The 15388-nt window shown below is 34.8% G+C and overlaps 1 protein-coding gene and 1 pseudogene across 11 annotated transcripts in view; one reads left to right on the forward strand and one right to left on the reverse strand.

The window, feature by feature from the left end:
• CEP57L1 (centrosomal protein 57 like 1) overlaps positions 1 to 15388 on the reverse strand; it is a 72939-nt gene that overhangs the window by 6233 nt on the left and 51318 nt on the right. For 9 of the 11 annotated variants that reach the window (XM_032338862.1, XM_032338863.1, XM_032338865.1 and 6 more), the window contains 6 exons: positions 10389 to 10505; positions 7189 to 7266; positions 6196 to 6282; positions 2919 to 2996; positions 2559 to 2803; positions 1403 to 1547 (listed from right to left, as the gene is read on the reverse strand). In XM_032338862.1, the coding sequence (XP_032194753.1) occupies positions 1403 to 1547; positions 2559 to 2803; positions 2919 to 2996; positions 6196 to 6282; positions 7189 to 7266; positions 10389 to 10505 (750 nt within the window). Of the gene's footprint in view, positions 1 to 1387; positions 1548 to 2558; positions 2804 to 2918; positions 2997 to 6195; positions 6283 to 7188; positions 7267 to 10388; positions 10506 to 15388 lie in introns of those variants that run through there. The other 2 variants (XM_032338872.1, XM_032338871.1) reach the window with 2 other exon arrangements.
• Positions 4059 to 4602, forward strand: LOC116588136 (annotated as a pseudogene).

Below are 15388 nucleotides of genomic sequence, written 5' to 3' on the forward strand. Positions count from 1 at the left end.
TCATGATAAAATGCTTGAAAACTTATACTGCTACGGCTGTAATAGAACATAAATAATATCTTTCAAAATATAATTAATGTGCATTAAAAATATGGTTATTTTTCTACTCTCTTCAAATTTCTCCTATGCAATTCTAAGAAAGTGTTTAAGTTAATCTTCACCCTAACACAATCACACAAAAAAATTTACTTTAGTAGAGCCTTAAAAGCCAGTAAAGTGGAAATATTTGCTTCAAAAGTCTCATTTCCTCTTTTTCTCTTTATTGGTCATAGGAGAAAAAAGGCAGTAAAATTCTGAATCCTTTATTACTTTTCTATAAAAGTGAGGAGGGCTTTCTTGTAAGCTTAATATACCACCAACTTATATGAATGCTGATTATTCTATAGGCAGATAAGCTACATGATGTGGTTTGAAGGTTCCTGGAAAGACTCCCTCTGCCTTCTGCTCCAACAGCTTAACAGTGCTAGAATTCCAACCTATGGAATCATTGTCTTGGGATAAAATAGAATATTCCATGATTATAATATTCCATATTCTATGATTACAATATTCCATGATTCTTCTGTTAAAATATTAAAACTGTTATATATCTTAGTTATTAAGAATTCACGTGCAAGGAGAGAGAACCCCTTAACATCACACTGTAGCTGGCTAAGCACAGGTCCCCAGGGAATGGAACACAGCATAATTTGATCTGGGAAAGCAGAAATAGTGGTTTTAGCATTAGAGTACTGCTTGAGGAGCCAGGTTTATCTATGGTACTGAAGTAGAGACCTGTCAACATAAAGGGCTTCATTAAGGCATTAGGGATAGGAGAGATAAAGGGAAAGAATGGTTAAAAGGGTAACCTGGAGGGCTGCAAAGCAAACAGTCTTCCTCACAATTTTCCCAAGGCCATTTTTGAACACATAACTAAACTTTCTTGTTCCTCTTAACTTTACGTTATCTTGGAGCGTTAAGTGGGAGGCAATGTTATTCCAATGGAATAGATGGCTCTGTAAGAGGCCTGTGGGATTCCTGCCATCTTTTTACTAAGCTACACATACAGACTTTAAATTTGAAGGATCATACCGAAATAGAACACTGACTCCAGATGTATCTTTTTTTTAAAATAATTTTTTATTTTTTAAATTTCTTTTCAGTGTACCAGAATTCATTGTTTATGTACCACACCCAGTGCTCCATGCAGTATGTGCCCTCCTTAATACCCAGCAGTAGACTCACCCAACTCCCCCCCCACCCCGCCCCGCACCTTTAAAACCCTCAGATTGTTTTTCAGAGTCCATAGTCTCTCATGGTTCCTCTCCCCCTCTAATTTCCCCCAACTCCCTTCTCCTCTCCATCTCCCCATGTCCTTCATGATGTATCTTTTTATTAAAATCTTTTACTAAAGCCTTCTTACATTGTCTTGATGCTTCAACAGTTTGGAAATCTGTTCTTCTTTAATTTCCATTTTCTTGACTAAATGCTCTAGTTCACATTCAATGTCTTCACAGACCGAATGACTTTCAGTGTCCTTCATTTGATTCAGTAGTTCTTCATGCTCCCTATGAAAGAAAAGCAAATATCAAGCACTGTTATGACTTATACTATATGTCTTTGATATAATTAAACAGTATTCTGTTCAATCATAAATTTTTGTCCATTAAATATTAATTTTCAGAGACAGTCTTTTTACATAGAGTTATCTAATAATCTATGGTAAATATAAAAGGCTCTTATGATTTGAGATTAGATAAATTTAGAAATATCTTAGACTTAGGGTCTTAAAGAACCTTAAAATAAAGTCTGAATTCTTGATGTTCATAGCTAAATGTAATAAAATATTCTGATGTCCTTAGCTAAAAGCATTAAAGGACTCTCTTTAGTTCCAACTTTGGAATTCTTAATATAGGGTGTCTGGGAAGAACTGCAGCTATAAAAATATTTGCCCAAGAAATCTCTAGATTTGGTGATAGCCCACTTAAAGGAATGCTGTCAAGAGAACCAGCTGTATCTTCTACAGACATCTTAGTTCAACGAGTTAGCTACCCAAATCTCGTATTTCCTGGAATTCTTGTTGAATATATATTTAAAGTAGGGGCCTAAAATATGTATCCCACTCAGAATCTTATTTACTATGGATGCTTCAAAACTTATAATGCAGACCAGCCAGAGTTTAAAACAAGGAATTGCTTTCCTACTTGTCTAATGAAATCTCACTTAATTAAAAAGATTATAAAAAACAAAAGGAGAATCTTTCTTATAAAAGCACTTGTGGGTTATAATTGAAGGTCACCAGACTGTATCTGTTAGAATGACAGTAGTATTTTTCTAACAGGTCAGATCTTGGCAACACAAACTCCTTAGATCAGAAAAGTCGTAACTATACACAGGTGGAAACTTAAATACTATCAGTAAATACTGTGAAAAATCAGTGACAACTACTCTGCAGATCCAAATAAATCCAAATCTAAAGCAAGGCCTTTAAGAATTCATAAGTGGAATTATTCTTAAGACTGAGAAGAAAAAAATAGCTATATATCTTGCTAGTTCTGATAAAGAATAGAAATACTTACATACTCATTTGGTCCAGCTCATCCTGCATTGCCATCAAAAGTTCAGATAAACTGTCACCAATAGAAATGGAAATTTTTGAATCAGAAGGTTCAGCTTTACCCTGGGAAGTTGTTCTAAGAGGCTTGTAGAAACATGGAGGCTCAGTAACTTCAGGAAGTTTCTGACAGATATGTGGCCCATAATGTTGCATCAATTGCAGGAGGCTTTGCATACTTGAATTCACAGAACAGCTCGCACTGGCAGACTTTAGGGGAAAAGAAATAGCTAAGAACAGCTTCAAATGACTCATGGCATTTAAATAGCACTCACAACAAAGCAGGAGTGGGTCTGAACAAGTACCTTCATTTTTCCCTTCTCACCTTCTCAGTCACAATAGGCAGTGATCCAAACTTTGAGTAAGTTTGCTGAGGTGGTCCTCCCTTTAAACATTTAGTTTTCTAAATATTGACAAAAAAGTAAACAAAAATTGTTTTAAAAGACATTTATGATATAATGAAGTCTCAAAGTTCAACAGGAAACAATCTGATTAGAATATAAGCAAAAAATATGGATAGGCATTTCACTGAAGAGGTCACAGAGAGGCCAATAAACACACAAAAAGATCTGCGACATCATTAGCCATTAGGAAAATGCAGGTTGCAATGAAACATGGCTATATACCCATCAGAATGGCCAAAATAAAGAACAGTGCCAATACCAAATGCTGGCAAAGATGTGGAGAAGCCAGATCGCTCACGCATGGTTTGTTGGAATACAAAATACTATAAACTTTCAAAAATAATTTGACAGTTTCTTATAAAACTAAATATGTGCTTATATGGTAAGTATATATGATGATTCTGCAATTACTCTCTTGGACATTTAACCCAGAAAATGAAAATCAATGTTCATACAAAAACCTACACACAAATGATTATAACAGCTTTATTTGTGATAGTCAAAAGCTGAAATGAATCCAAATCTCCTTCAACCGGATCCAGCAAATACCAACACATGCCTTTTATTTCAGTGTAGTATTTCGTGTTATGGATGTACCACAGCTTACTCACTGACAGCAATGCAGGATGAGCTAGACCAAATGAGTACGTAAATATCTTCATTCTTTATCAGAAGAAGTAGCAAGATATATAAGTATCTTTTTTCTTCTCAGTGTTAAGAACAATGTCACTTATGAATTCTTCAAGATCTGCTTAGATTTGGATTTATTTGGATCTGCAGAGTAGTTGTCACTGATTTTTCAATGTATTTATTGATAGTATTTAAGTTTCCACCTGTGTATAATCACTACTTTTCTGATCTAAGGGGTTTCTGTGTTTCCAAGATCTGAACTGATAGATAAATATTACTGTTATTCTAACAGATATGGTCTGGGGACCTTAAGTTATAAAAAGCTGCTTCTAGGATCTAATGTGTTGTTATCATCTTTTGTGCCGTTTGGTGCCTCTTTTATAAAATATTGCAGAATACATTTCTATAAGAGTTTAGTACTAGGGGCAGCTTGAGGGAGGCCTTGGTCCCTCTGTGCCTGTGTCTGGCAGAGCTGGTGTGAGATGAAGAGACGATCCTTCCCCATGCAGCCTTTGAGCACACACTGAGACAGTGAGGAGCCAGACGAAAGGCGCTGGTTATGACACTGAAGTGGATTAATACGGAACTTAGTGATTCGGTCCATAACCCTCTAGCATAATATTCTGCAGGTCTGCTGGGGATGATACCTTTCATTAGCAAGCCACAATCATGGAACTTAATGACAGCCCTTATCAAGCTGGTGTATTCTTTTTGACAGTTCGTTTTCCTGTAGTCTACTCCTTCAAACCACCTAAGTTTGCATGTGCAACAAGAATTTATCAACCTGATATTAACAGTAATGGTAGCTATTGGTCTCAATGTTCTAAGATCACAGTGATGTGCTGCTTTAACTATTTCTAAAATTCTTTCATCTATTTGTTCACTGTTACGTGACCCCCTAGTCCCAGAGATTGCTTGGTTCTATAAAACAGAGATAAGTACAACAGAGTATCTTGGAAACGGACTCAGAAGTAGGTCATGTGATGCTACCATAAGGTCAGAATAACCTGCATTATAGCTGGAATAAAATTTAAACTACTGTTCCTTTTTTGATTTTCTTATCCAGTTTATCCTTGTCAGACTTATTTTTTGTTTATTTCCCTCCATTCATTCACACGCTCATCTGACAAAGACTTGAGTTCTTCCAGCTTTAGACATTAACTGCTTTTAAAAACTACAAGGTATTTATAAAAGAAGAGTTGCCCAAGATTCAGAATTTAAAAAAAAAAAAAAAGATTATTTATTTATTTATTGGGGGGGTGGGAATGGGGGAGTTGTGCAGAGGGAGAGGGAGAGAATCTCAAGCAGATTGCACCAAGCACTGAACCTGACACGTGACTCCATTCCACGACCCTGAGATCATGATCTGAGATGAAATCAGGTGACACTCAACTGACTGAGACACCTGCTACCCCCAAGATTCAGAATTTTTTAAAAAATGGAACATGTGTATTATTTGGCTGGTGTCTTCACTCTAACTTGGTTATGAGATGAAAACCATTCCTCCCTGCTCTAACATGCTGAAGAAATCATGGGAGGTGGGGTGGAGATGGATGCTCAGTTGTCACAGGAGAGCAAGCAACGTAATTTAAGCATCCATTCTTTAGCCTTCCACCAAGAGAGATTTGGGTTACATGATATACTTTATGCTCATAACTGCTATGACTGGAGAATTGGTATTAATTTATAGCATCAACAGAACAGAAACTATGATGTATTTTATGCAGGTTAATAATGGAATGATATGTTCTTATTCTACAGAGAATGGAAATTGGAAGTCAAATACTCTTTGCATTCCAAAACAGAGTCTCAAATATTTTTTTTAATTTTCATTTAATTTAAATTATTAGGAGGCTTGGAGCTCATAGTTAATCTACCTTCTAATACACTGTTTAATATAGCACTGAGCAAATGATAAAAGTTGTCAATGGATCAGTGATCAACTAATAGCTCTGCTAGTAACTTAAATTTATTTTTCTATCAATAAAGTTGCACAAATCGAAAAAAATAGTTTAGTACTAGGAAAACGTCCATCTTTCTAGAAAAATTGGAATGCTTACTGTTGTTTCACAAATATACCTACTGTCACATGGTCTTTTTTGCTTTGGTTGTCAAGTAAACTCAAAACTAGGTTTTGCCTGGGGCACCTGCATGGTTTTGTTAATTAAGCATCTTCTTTCGGCTTAGGTCATGATCCCACAGTCCTGGGATCAAGTCCCACTTTGGACTCCCTGCTCAGCAGGAGCCTGCTTCTCCCTCTGCCTGCTCTGTCTGCTACTTCCCATGCTTGTGCTCTCTCTCTCTGACAAATAAACAAATACAATCTTAAAAAACAACCAACCAACCAACCTAGGTTTTGTGCTCAACTGCTGACACTTTCTTTAACTATATTTTATGGAATTTTCTATCCTCAAACCTAAAACCACTCAATCAATTTTTATTCACATTTCAAAGCACTATTCCATGTGTTTTATTATAAATCTCTTCAAATTCTTTTTGGAAATGGATAGGTATAAATGTTTAAAAAGTAAATAAGCATTAGCAAATAAGAATGAAGTATCTGCATACCTTCAAAGACTTCTTCTTTTCCTTAGAGTGTTTTGGATTTGATACTGAAGACATTAAAATTCTGTTGATTTCAAGTCCAGTTTGGAGCTACAATATTAAAGAAAAAGCTTTATATGACTGATTTTTAACAAACTTCTCCAAAAACATTATAATAAGAAATCAAGTCTCAGTTTATGAAGACAAAATGCTTGGGGTGCCTGGGTGGCTCAGCTGGTTGAGCACCTACCTGGCTTAGGTCATGAAATCAAGCACCATGTAGGCTCTGTGCTCAGCGCTGAGCCTGCTTAAGACTGTCTCTGTCCCCTTTTGCAACTCATGTGCTCTCACTCTAAAATAAGTAAACAATACCTTTTTTTTTTTTTTTTAAGTGCTTTTTGAGGAAAAAAAGAAAACCCCAGGTGGCTAGGTTGATTAAGCATCTACCTTCGGCTCAGGTCATGATCCCAGAGTCATGGGATCCAGTCCCACATCAGGCTCCCTGCTCAGCCGGGAGTCTGCTTCTCCCTCTGACCCTCCTCCCTCTCATGGTCACTCTCTCTCTCTGAAACAAATCAATAAAATCTTAAAAAGAAAAGAAAGGACAGAAAAGGAAAGAAAAAAGAAAAACCCAAATACTATTTTTTGTATGTGAAAGCTACTAAGTCTATTGGCAACTGTAATCATTTTCTGCTTATAAAATAATGCATTAACACATATATATCAATCAAATTGAAAACAATCTATATCAGGTATTATCATATATATATTTATGTATATATACATTCATATCTCTGTGTGTATGTGTCAGAATTTCAAAAGACTACAAGACTTCTTTTGGCAGTGCATCCAAGTATGGTTGAGTTACTGATAATCTCATTATTATAGCAAAAAGAGACAAAACTAACAAGCTAGAAAGCAAAATTATAGTCTAAAATATAGTCTACAGATAATAAAAACAAAGTATAATGAAACATATGTGGTTTATTGTGATAAATGATATAATGCTCTATTTACTTCAGATGCTTTGTCTTGAAACAGCTTACGCTGATGTTCTTCTTCCTTAAGTTTTTCCTCTAAATGTTTAATCTTGTCCTGCAAAAGAACAAAAAATTAGATTCTCATATAAAAACTAGAGCCAAATAGCCTTTGTTCTTTTTCCACATAGAGTCTTCAAGTCTTGATTCTTAGTAGTTGAGCAAATTAAAGCAGAAAGTCAGAAAAAGAAATGTCAAAAGATACTATGATTTTTCTTGGCTTTCTTCCTATGCTTCTTTACCTGCTATTACATATAAGAAGAATAAAGGAAAAGCAAAGAATGTACATGCAAAGACATTATTAATTTCTAGCAACAAAACTATAATGAAGTTTTGGGGGTATTAAATGTCTTAAAGTTCAAATGATCATAGTCTTGGGTCTCAATGTTTCATTCAAAACATAGACAAATCACGAGAAATGTCTACTGTGTGCATATTATTAAGGGTGCAGCTATTGACGGAGGGAAGGGATAGGAAGACATAGAAATATAAGATACGGACTACATCAAACTAAAAAGTTTCTGCACAGTGAAGGAAACAATCAATAAAACTAAATGGGAGAAGATTTTTCCAAATGATATATCTGATAAAGGGTTAGTAACCAAAATAATATAAAGAACTTACAAAACTCAACACCCCCAAGACATGGATAGAAGACATAGACATCTTTCTGAAGAAGACATTCTGATGGCCAACAGACACATGAAAAGATACTCAACATCACTGATCAGGGATATAGAAATCAAAACTACAATGAGCCATCACCTCACACCTGTCAAAATGGCTAAGATCAACAACATAAGAAACAACAGGTATAGGCAAGGATGGGATGGTGAGAAAGGGGACCCCCTGTGCACTGTTAGTGGGAATGCAAACTGGTGCAATCACTGTGGAAATCAGTATAGAAGTTCTTCAAAGTCAAAAATAGAGGTACCCTACGATCCAGCAATCACACTACTAGGTATTTACCCAAAGGATACAAAAATACTAATTCAAAGGGATACATGCACCCTGATGTTGATAGCAGCATTATCTACAATAGCCAAACTATGGAAGTAGCTCAAGTGTCCACCAACTGATGAAGGGATAAAGAAGATGTGTGTATAAGGGCGCCTGGGTGGCTCAGTGGGTTAAAGCCTCTGCCTTCGGCTCGGGTCATGATCCCGGGGTCCTCGGATCAAGCCCCACATCGGGCTCTCTGCTCAGCAGCGAGCTCTATTTACTTCAGATGCTTTGTCTTGAAAGGTTCCTCCTCTCTCTCTGCCTGCCTCTCTGCCTACTTGTGATCTCTGCCAAATAAATAAGTAAAATCTTAAAAAAAAAAAAAGGATGTGTGTATATATTGCCATATATAAATATATATTTTTTCAATGAACCATAACTCAGCCAAAAAAAGGAATGAAATCTTGCCATTTACAATGACATGGATGGAATAAGAAAGTTTTAAATACCAAAGGAAAAATACATCACAAGGTAACGTGAGAAAAGTTGGCAATGATTTTTGCAAGACAGAAAAGTAGATAGGTGACCTCCAACCTTACTTTGAAGGCAGAAAGAGCTGAAATTTCACTAGAGAGTATAATGCTAAGCAAAATAAGTAAGTCAGAGCAACACAAATACCACAAGATTTCACTCACATTTGGAATTTAAGAGACAAATGAGCAAAGGGGAAAAAAGGGACAAAGAGAGACGTATCAAGAAGCAGACCCTTAGCGGGTGCCTGGGTGGCTCAGTGGGTTAAGCCTCTGCGTTCAGCTCAGGTCATGATCTAAAGGTCCTGGGATCGAGTCCCACATCGGGCTCTCTGCTTGGCGGGAAGCCTGCCTCCCCTCTCTCTCTGCCTCTCTCTCTGCCTGTCTCTCTGCCTACTTTTGATCTCTCTCGCTCTGTGTCAAATAAGTAAATAAAAATCTTTAATAAAGGAAAAAAAAAAAAGAAATGGACTCTTAACTATAGAGAACAAACTGATGGTTACCATAAGGGTGGTGGGTGGGGGGATGAGTTAAATAGATGATGGGGATTAAGGACTACATTGGTTGTGATGAGCACCAGGTGATGCACAGAACTGCTGATTCACTCTATTATACACCTGAAACTAATGTTACACTGTATGTTAACTGGAATTTTTTTCAAAGATTTATTTATGTACTTGAAAGAGAAAGAGAGAGAGTGTGGGATCAGGGGGAGAGGTGGAGAAAGAGACAGAGAATTCCAAGCTGACTCCCCACTGAATGCCAGAGCCCAATATGGGACTCGATCACATGACCCTGAGGTCATGACCTGAGCTGAAACCAAGAGTTGGACACTCAATCAACTGAGCCACCCAGGTGCCCCCTCTAATTGGAATTTAAATAAAAACTTAAAAAAAATTGTGTAACAACATATGGTGATGGATATTAACTAGACTTACTGGGATGATCATTTTGTAAAATATACAAATATAAAAAAATATAAATACCAAATCATTATGTTGTACATCTGAAACTAATATAATGCTCTATGTCAATTTTACCTCAATTAAAAAAGATAAAAAAAAACAAAACGAAACGTAAGATATGTTCCTTGTTGCTTGAGAGCTTATACTGTACTTAAGGAAACAATAGTAGCATACCTGAAATAAACAACAAAACAATGAGTATAATTTGACTCAGACCATGTATACACTTACACATATAAGTACTTCATCTTATACCCATTGTATGGTTCAGAATTTGAGGACAGTTACATTTCAAAGGGAGAGCTCCCTTTATGTTGGAGATTTCAAGGAAGGCTTCATAGCAGAAGCAGGACCTGGAGAAAGTTCTATGATATGTATAAAATGTAGGTTAAAATAGGAGAGGGCATTTCAGGGGGGATCGAGGATAGATTTAACTGCAAGCAGTGAAAGACGATCTTTTCAAGACCCTTTAGGCAAATTATCTGACAAATGAAAATGTTCTGCCATTTCAAAAGAAGCCAAAATTACAATTTTACATCAAAAGGCAAGCTCATTCATGCCATGACAGAATAGATTAAATTTTTATCTCCACAGGCAGAAATTCATATGTGGATTACTAAGAGCTGTTAAAGAAGTTTTATAAATCAGATTTACTGTATATTCACATATAGGGCTTAACACTTATTTAACACTAAAGATTTATTCCTGGCATCATCACTTCAAAGAAATAAGTGGAAGCTTACCTCAGCAGTTTTCTGAGTGGTTGTAAGTTTAAAACATTCTTTTTCTAAGACATCAAGCTTTTCAAGTTTTGCTTGCAGCTTCCTATGATCTTGTTCTTTTTCCCTTTGAAGCTGGGCCTGGAAAGGATAAAAAGAAAACCTGAATTTGGCAAGTGATGCCAATGGCTCAAAAATAATACAATTTCTGAGAGTTAAAGCCCGATAAATCTGTCATAAGAAGCACGTATGTACATGTACATATTTTAGGTAATTATGAGTAAAAAAGAAAATCAAATACTTTTAAAGAACAAACATATAAAAAAAGATAAGCTATATTAGCATTAATGGAACATACTCTTCTATGTATGTTTATGTAACATTTCTACTACGGAAAACATCAACAGTGAAATCTATATTAAATTTGTAAGGTGATCAAACCTTATTATCTTATCCTCTAGTTATAGCACAGAAAAGCAGCTATCAGAGGAATAAAGCATATAGAGAAACTGGAGAGAAGGAAAGTTATACATATATTTTCACACCTATACACAGTTTTCTAATGGTATTTATTACCATATTAATGCAATGTGTTAATAATAGGGACAACTGTGAGAGGGCAGCAGGTATATGAAAACTCTCTGGACTATCTGCTCAATTTTTTATAAACTTAATACTGTCCTAAAGAATAAAGTCTCTTAAAAAAAAAAAAACAAACTGAAACAATCAAACAGTCTTGGTGACCTGTGATCTAACATTCAAATGGTGTTACAGAATGAGAGAAGAGCGAAGTCAGACAAGAATAATTATTTGAAGGATAACGACTAAAAATGTCCCAAATTTGATGAAAAATATTAACTGACAGATTCAATAATAATAATAAATTTAAAAATCCACGCAGAACAAATGCAAAAACACCCGCATTTGGACACATTGTTATCAAATTGTTGAAAACCAGTGATAAAGGAAAAACCTTAAAAGCAGCCTGAGAAATGATGGTACCTTATGCACAGAAGAATGAAGGTAAGAATTCTCATTAGAAACTATGAAATCCAGGTGTGCCTGGGTGGCTCAGTGGGTTAAGCCTCTGTCTTCAGCTCGGGTCATGAGCTCAGGGTCCTGGGATTGAGCCCCATATTGGGCTCTCTGCTCAGTGGGGAGCCTGCTTCTCCCCACCCCCCACCTGCCTCTGCCTACTTGTGATCTCTCTGTCAAATAAATAAATAAAAACTAAAAAAAAAAAAAAAAAAAAAAAAAAAAAAAAAAGAAACTATGAAATCCAGAAGACAACTTTGACCACACCTTTAATATGCTGAGAGAAAAAAGCTGTCAACTAGAATTTTATATGCAGTGAAAATATCCTTATCCAATAATGGTGAAATAAAGACTTTTCCAGAAAAATATATGCTAAGAGAATTCCCAGCATTTTTGTAAAGGAAGTACTTCGGCCTTAAAGAAATGACACCAGACATAAAATCAAATCTACACAAAGAAATAAAAAACACTGGAAATTATAAAAAGATACGTATTTCAACTTATTTAGCTTTTCTTTAAAGGATAATTAACCTTTAAAGCAGAAATAATTATGATGTCTTGTGGGTTTTACAAAAAAGCAGAATTAAATGTATGGAAGCTGTAGATCAAAGGGGGACAAGTAGAGCATACTTTAGTAAGGATAGTACATTATATTGAGATGTTTTAATACTAATTCATGGCAGAGTGTGGTAAGTTAAGAATACATATTTTAACCTGTACAGCAGCTACTGCTTACCAGAGGACAGAAGAAGTCAATAAAATTTAAAAAGAAATTACTAGAGAAGTTAGAGAATATTTTTAGCTGAATGATAATGAAAATACAAAATATAAAAATCTGTGGGATGCAGGTAAAACAATTTAGGGAGACCTCGATAACTTTCATCATAAAATGCAACATTTAGAAGAAAGAATAAAAGTATTAAAATCAATCAACTAAACTTCCAACATACAAAGGTAGGGGTTGAAAAGCAAATTAAACCCTATATAAGTAGAAGGAAAGAAATAATAAAGTAGAAATCAGCTAAGTAGGAAATAAAAAGTTAAAAATAAAAAGGTTGCTTTTTAAAAAAAACAAACTGAGAGTAGATAATTTTAAAAAGGAAAATTATAAATTAGCAATATCAGAAACGAAAGAGGGTACATCTCTAAAGACACAAAAAGAAAACAAAAAATCCAAGTAGCCTATACCTGTTAAAAAAAACAAACAAAAAAAACCTGAGCTCATAATCTAAAAACGGTCCACAAAGTAAATGGCAGTCCCAGATAGCTTCTATCAAATTTGAATTCTATCACACACTTAAGGAAGAAATAATGCTAATCTTACAAAAGATCTTTCAGAAAACAGAAGAAAGAATCTTCCCAACTAATTTTATGAAAAACGAATAAACAAATCATGGCATATCTGTATAACAAAATCTAGACAGCAATAAAAAGAAAAAACTATTTATATATACAACAACATGGCTTAATCTAAAAAACTTTATGCTAAACAAGAGAGTACATTTTCTATGATCCAATTATATAAAATTCTAGGACAGGCAAAAACTCTAAGGTAAAAAAAGTAAGGCAGAATAGTAGTTGCCTTATTGGGAAGTAGAGCAGCAAGTATCTTGACAGAGATTTATCAGAAAATTTCTGTTATTTGGTATGGCTATGGATTGTATGAGTACATTTATTTATCAATAATCACTGAACGTTCCACTTACGATCTTTGCATTTCACCATATAAAAATTATAACTCAAAAAAATATTATACCTCAATAAAAAAACATTTAAAGAACAGTTGAAAGTCACTGATCTACAATATTTAGCTAGATAGGAATTTCTAGGTTAGTTCATAATAAAATATAACATATTTTATAATTATTATTATATAATAAGTTCTGTTTTATCTTCTGTAATTTATGAAGTGGTTGCTCTTCTACTTGTTGCACCCTCATTTATAAATAAAACTCAGAATTACCAGGTTTATAGGTTTTTTTTCCAATCTGGTGGATTGGATGTGAAGTAGTTCCTTGTTGTGCTGTTATTTTGCATTTTCCTAGTTACTAAATGAGAATGACAATTCTTCTATTAATATATGACCATTTGCAAGATCTTTTTTCCTGCAAAATGCCTCTTCATAACTGGGCCCATTTTCCTACTGTTTTGTTACTTTTTATATCTTGTTAAGAAACTGTTCTCCATGCCAAGGTCATCAAGACATTGTTCTGCGTTTGCTTTTTAAAAATTACAAAGTTTTGTCTTTTATGTGTAAATCTTTAACCCACCTAGAATTGGTTTTGTGTACGATGTAAGATTGGGATCCAATTTCATTTTTTTTTTCCTCACATAGCTAACCAGTTTCCTAAAACAACTTATTGAAGTCTATCTTTTCCCCACCGATCTGCAAATGGCATTCTTGCTGTATTTTTTCCATGTGAGTTTGTTTCTGAGTATATTCTGTTTGTTTATTCTTTTTTGTCTATCCATACAAATATATTAATTTTGTTAGAGTTACAATTTGTTTCAATATGTAGTAGAGCAGGACCTTATTCTTCAGAATAGTTTTGCTATTCTTGGACCTTTGCTTTTCCCTTTAAATCTTAGAGTCAACTTCTACAGTTCCTGGAAAAAAAACCTATTAAATACTTGACCCATTAAAATCTAGTACTGATTGGTACTGTTACCCATTTCCAAAACAATGAAAAAACCTTACAATACTTAGTATTTTTTTCATTTTTTAATTTATTTTTAAGTGATCTCAAAACCCAACATATGGCTTGAACTCAGAACCAAGAGTTGTGTGTTCTAACTGCGCCAGCCAGGTGCCCCCAAACCTTACAACGCTTTAAACTACATTTACCCCTTCCTAATTTATAAGCTGCTGTCCTCATTAATTTTAATCCTTTATATATCTTTAAGCCACATAAAACATTATTGTTTTATACAATATTCACTTAGATTTACATACACCTACATACACCCTATTTGTGCTGCCCGTATTTCTTTCCTGCATCTCTGACCTTCCATCTAAGATACTTTTCCTTTTCTCTGAATAATGTCCTTTAGTGTTTCCTTTAGAACAGATCTCCTGCTAACAGATAATCTTGGTCTTTGTTAGTCTTTAAATGTCTTTATTTCATCTTTCTTTCTTTTTTTAAGATTTTATTTATTTGAGAGAGAGAGAGTGCACATATGTGAGAGAGAATAGGGGCGGAGGTGCAAAGGGAGAAGGAGAAGCAGTCTCCCCACTGAGCAGGGAGCCTGTCATAGGGCTCAGTGACTTGAGTTAAAGGTAGATGCTTAACTGACTGAGCCACCCCGGTGCCCCACATCTTTATTTCTAAAAGATATTTTCCCCAGATTTAGGACTTTTAGATTGGTAGGTATTTCCTTTTACTACTTAACTGTATCAGAGTCCATTGTCTTATAAATTCAGTACTTTGAGAAGTCAATTGTCACTTTAATTCTTGTCCCTTTAAATGTAATCTTTTCCCCCCACCAGCTTTTAAGATTTTATGCTTGTCTTATTATTCATTATGAGGTACCTAGGTATATATTTCTTTTCATTCATCCTGACTTAGTTTTATAGATTTTGTGGGATTGTTTTTCTTGAATCTGTGGTGTGATTTTTTCTTAATCCATTTTGGAAAATTCTCAGTCACTATCTCTTCAAATAGTGCTTCTGTGCCATTTTCTCTCCTTTCCTGGTGGAACTCCAATTACACTTAAGTTTGACCTTCTCACTCTAAGAGCCTCTTGTTCTCTCTCTTCTCAATTTACTTTCATTTCACCTCTTTGTTCATGTGGATGATTTTGCCTTCCAGTTTACTAATTATCTCTTCCAATCTACTGTTAGATCCATCCATTCAGTTCTAGATTTCATATACTGTATTTTTCAGTACCATAATTTTTATTTGGTTCTCTTTCAAATCTGCTCTGCCTTTTTGGTATCCAATGCTTTCCTGAAAATGTCAATCCTGTCTTTTATCTCCTTAATTATAACA

Source organism: Mustela erminea, chromosome 4 (genome assembly GCF_009829155.1).
Source record: "Mustela erminea isolate mMusErm1 chromosome 4, mMusErm1.Pri, whole genome shotgun sequence".
Classification (NCBI taxonomy): Eukaryota; Metazoa; Chordata; class Mammalia; order Carnivora; family Mustelidae; genus Mustela; species Mustela erminea.